Source organism: Oratosquilla oratoria, unplaced genomic scaffold, assembly GCF_046742065.1.
Source record: "Oratosquilla oratoria isolate Oo_2021 unplaced genomic scaffold, ASM4674206v1 SCAFFOLD55, whole genome shotgun sequence".
NCBI lineage: Eukaryota > Metazoa > Arthropoda > Malacostraca > Stomatopoda > Squillidae > Oratosquilla > Oratosquilla oratoria.
Window position 1 is genome coordinate 1,585,892 of NW_027467719.1, and position 4,277 is coordinate 1,590,168.

At 46.9% G+C, this 4,277-nt stretch overlaps 1 protein-coding gene across 1 annotated transcript; it reads left to right on the forward strand.

Moving 5' to 3' along the window:
- The first annotated feature begins 667 nt into the window (after positions 1–667).
- Positions 668–3,930, forward strand: LOC143023698 (uncharacterized). Its single transcript, XM_076182308.1, has 6 exons — positions 668–1,316; positions 1,463–1,516; positions 1,607–2,337; positions 2,452–2,688; positions 2,965–3,543; positions 3,688–3,930. The coding sequence occupies exons 1-6, from the start codon at positions 668–670 to the stop codon at positions 3,928–3,930; spliced, it is 2,493 nt and encodes an 830-aa protein (XP_076038423.1).
- The last annotated feature ends 347 nt before the right edge of the window (positions 3,931–4,277 follow it).

Here is a 4,277-nt window from a genome sequence, read left to right on the forward strand (position 1 = left end):
CAAGTGGGGGCCTTACGACCGGGATAGTAGCCATTAGTGCATTTATATTGTTAGAACGCCTATACGGTTGTGGTTCATCGCCGAGATTTGTGGTAAGCTATTGAATTGTTACCATTATTTCATGCTCTTGCGATAACAGCTAACAGTCGCATTACCATACGTGTGGCTAATTCCTATTATACGTATTTCATTAATTCAATAGGTTGCCAACTAGCTAATAAGCAACATTTTGTTATTCCTTGTCTTCCAACATCTTAGTTCAACATGTTCAACTTGGAGAACTTCGTAAAGGCGCCTTCAGCCGAAGAGGTAAGGAAGCTTAACAAACCAGAGTTAGAGATGATAGCACATCATTATCAAATAAGCGAGTGCTCTGGTTTAAATAAGAACCCCTTGAAAGACAAAATTCTTGAGTACTTAGAGGAAAATAAACTCATCCTCGCCTCACGGGAAGATGTTGGGGGTGCTAGCCCCGTAAATGATTTAGCTTTACAGGTTGAACTTAAGAAGTTGGAACTAGAAATAGAGAGACTCAAGTCTCAAAGTCATGGTATAGAAAAAAACACCTAATATTCCGAAATTTAACGAGGATGAACCAGACAAGTTCTTTTCTATTTTCGAGAAGTTAGCACGTATGTACCAATGGCCATTCAGCCAGTGGACGCAGATGGTGTATGGTGCCCTCTCGGGAAAAGCTCTCGACACATTTATTGCACTTTCCGAGAGTCAGAGTAGTGATTATTATGTACTTAAATATAATATTCTACAAGCATACCAACTTGTTCCTGAAGCCTACCGGCAACAATTCAGGAAATGTAGGAAATCCAACCAGGAGACATACGTGGAGTACTTCCAACGAAAGCTCCGCTTGTTCACCCGGTGGGTGGAGAGCGAGGAGGCTCACGTAGACCTGGAGAAACTCAAAGGGTTAATATTGATGGAGGATATTAGAAATAATATCCCTCCAGATGTGCGAGCCAACTTGGATCAGCGAGGTATTCGTACCTTGGCAGAGGCTGGCCCAGCGGCCGACTATTACCATTTAACTAATCCTAGAATGCATTCCAGGTCTCACCCTACCTTGCCCCAAAGCTCCCCCCCCCCACTAGGGACTCCAAGCCAGTCGGACCTCCACAGGCTCCTCGACTGCCGGCTCACTCATCATCTGCTTCATCTACCTCAGGTAAGCCCATTGATAGTGAGACCAAAGAATCTACCCTCACTGGAGGCAGGAGCTATTGCAAGTATTGCAAAAGACCAGGACATCATGTTGATGAATGTTTCAAACTACAACAAAGAAAGGTTCCTCTCCAAGGGTCCCCCTCTCTCTCGATCAATGTGGCCAAGCAATCGGAAAGTTTTTTGGAGCCCTGTCTCACTGCTGTTAGCCCATCAGTTTTCCCAGATAATCCTTCCTCACCTATGTTATCAACATTTGAACCATTCTGTTCTTCTGGTTCAGTGGCCCTTGATCAAGATAGCCCACCTACATCTATCAAGCTTCTGAGAGACACAGGCTCAGCCCTATCATTAATTACAAAAGATGTGGCTACTTTGATAAATGTATGTTATACTGGGAATTGGGTCCTTGTGAACGGTTTAACAGGCGGGTCACGTATCCCTATATGCCAAGTATACTTGCGGTCAGATATTAGGACAGGTTATGCCCAGGTAGGAGTAGTCGACAAGTTACCTGTAGAAGGAGTTTCACTTCTGATAGGAAATGACCTCGCCGGGGGCACGATGTTACCTAATGTCATAGTCTCCTCGTGTCCCTCTGCCGAGAATAATACTTCCCAATTAGAGGCAGACATTCCGGGCATATTCCCTGCATGTGCTGTTACTCGTAGCATGAGCCGCAGGGTGGAGGCAGAGATTAGCGAGCATAATGAGGATGCTCATGTTGGTGTAATTACCCCCCACCCTAGTGAGAACACAGAGGATGTTCCTACTCAGCCTGACCTTGCTGATTTAAATCTAGGTGAATTTTTTGAAACTTCTCCTCCACCCGGTGACCTTCATAATAGGTTTGATAGCGAAAACGACACTGAGGGAGACAATGTTACCACCCTGGATAGTTTCGGTTCCTCCCCAGTCACTAGGAGTAGGCTCATTTGTTTCCAAAAAGAGGACCCTGAACTAGCCAGTTGTTTCCGTAGAGCTATTAGTGAAGAGGAAGCCAAGTCTGAATCTAACTGCTATTACCTTAGCTCAGACATATTGATGCAAAAGTTCCGTCCTACTGATTCCCCTGCAAATTATCCTTGGTCTGTCCGTCACCAAATAATGGTCCCAAGCCCATTACGGAAGGAGATCCTGGGTATTGCTCATGATGGGGTAGGAGGACATTTGGGAGTTAGGAAGACTAGTGCAAAAATTCTAACTCATTTCTATTGGCCTAAAATGAAGAGAGATATTAGTTCCTACATTAGTACATGTCACCGTTGTCAGGTAGCAGGGAAACCGCACCCCAGCGTTAAACCGTTCCCTCTACAACCTATCCCTGTCATTGAGGAACCCTTTGGCAGAATTGTCATAGATTGCGTTGGTCCTCTGCCAAAGACTCCCCGAGGTAATCAGTTTCTCTTTACTATGATAGACTGTGCCACCCGTTATCCAGAAGCCATTCCCTTGCGCCGCATCACAGCCAAGAATGTGGTGAGAGCCCTTATTCACTTCTTTACACAAGTAGGCCTTCCCACAGTAGTGCAGTCGGACCAAGGATCCAATTTTACTTCTCGATTGTTTAATCAGGTAATGCAGAGTTTGGGTGTCCGGCAGTCTAGGTCTTCAGCCTATCATCCCCAATCCCAGGGGGTGGTGGAGCGATTCCATCAGACATTCAAACGCATGTTGCGCACTTATTGCTTGGAGTTTGGGAAGGATTGGGACGAGGGAGTTGACCTTCTCCTATTCACGGTTAGGGACTCTGTTCAAGAATCCTTAGGATTCTCCCCATTTCAGCTAATTTATGGCCACGAGGTGCGAGGACCTCTCAAAGCCCTCAAAGAAAGTTGGCTGCTAGAAAATAGTGTCACACCCTTGGTATCATATGTAGTTGAGTTTAGAGAAAAATTAAAAGCTGCTGTGAGGCTGGCTAATGCCCATTTAAAATCTGCTCAGATAAAAATGAAGCAACAATTTGACAAAAAACATAAGGTAGAGCATAGGGAATTTAGGGTAGGTGATAAGGTGTTGGTGTTCTTGCCCGTGCAGACACACCCATTCCAGGCAAGGTATGATGGACCTTTCCAAATTGTAGACAGGGTAGGGGACGCCAATTACGTTGTATATACGCCAGGCAGGCGTAAGAAAAAACGTCTGGTGCATGTCAATCTACTGAAACCCTACAGAGTGAGAAAGAGTAAGGAAAGGGAGGAAAATGTTGAACCTTCCTTGTCCGCTTGTGTTGTAGTGCCTACATGTGATAATGATCAGAAAGACAACTTCCCTGAACTCCAGAGTGGCTTGTATGCTAAAGTGGACAATTCCACAATACTCTATGATCCCAGTACAAAGTTAGGCCATCTCTCTAATGACCAAGCGAGTGATATTTCTTCTCTTTTGACAGACTATAGTGTTATATTTAGTGACCATCCTCACCCCTGTTCAGCTGTAGAGCACGACATCGAAACCAACGGAGCTCGGCCCATCCGCCAACGTCCTTACCGCCTGAACGCATTCAAGAAGGAGTACGTCCGTGAGGAGGTGCAACGCCTTCAGGAGGTTGGTATCGTGGAGCCCAGTAGCAGTCCTTGGGCCTCACCCGTGGTCTTGGTGCCGAAGCCCGATGGCTCTATGCGACTGTGTATCGACTACAGAAAGCTCAACGCAGTCACTGAGCCGGATAACTACCCCTTGCCACGCATTGATGATGTCATTGACGACGTTGGTCGAGCACAGTGGGTGACGAAACTGGACCTACTATAGGGCTATTACCAAGTCCGCCTGTCAGAGCGGTCGAGGGCCATCTCCGCGTTCATCACTCCCGAGGGGCTGTATCAGTTTACCGTCCTCCCCTTTGGCTTGCGGAATGCACCTGCAACCTTCCAACGCCTTATGAACATCGTAACGGCGGGGCTGGTGGGTGTCCGCTGCTACCTGGATGACCTCGTCGTCTTCAGCGACTCCTGGGGAGAACACGTGGACCGCCTAAGAGCCCTCTTTGCTGTTCTGGCAGCACACAGTTTGACAGTGAACCTCGCCAAGAGTGAGTTCGGCCATGCCCGCATCACATTCCTGGGGCATGTCGTCGGGAAAGGGGAGGTCCAACCGAT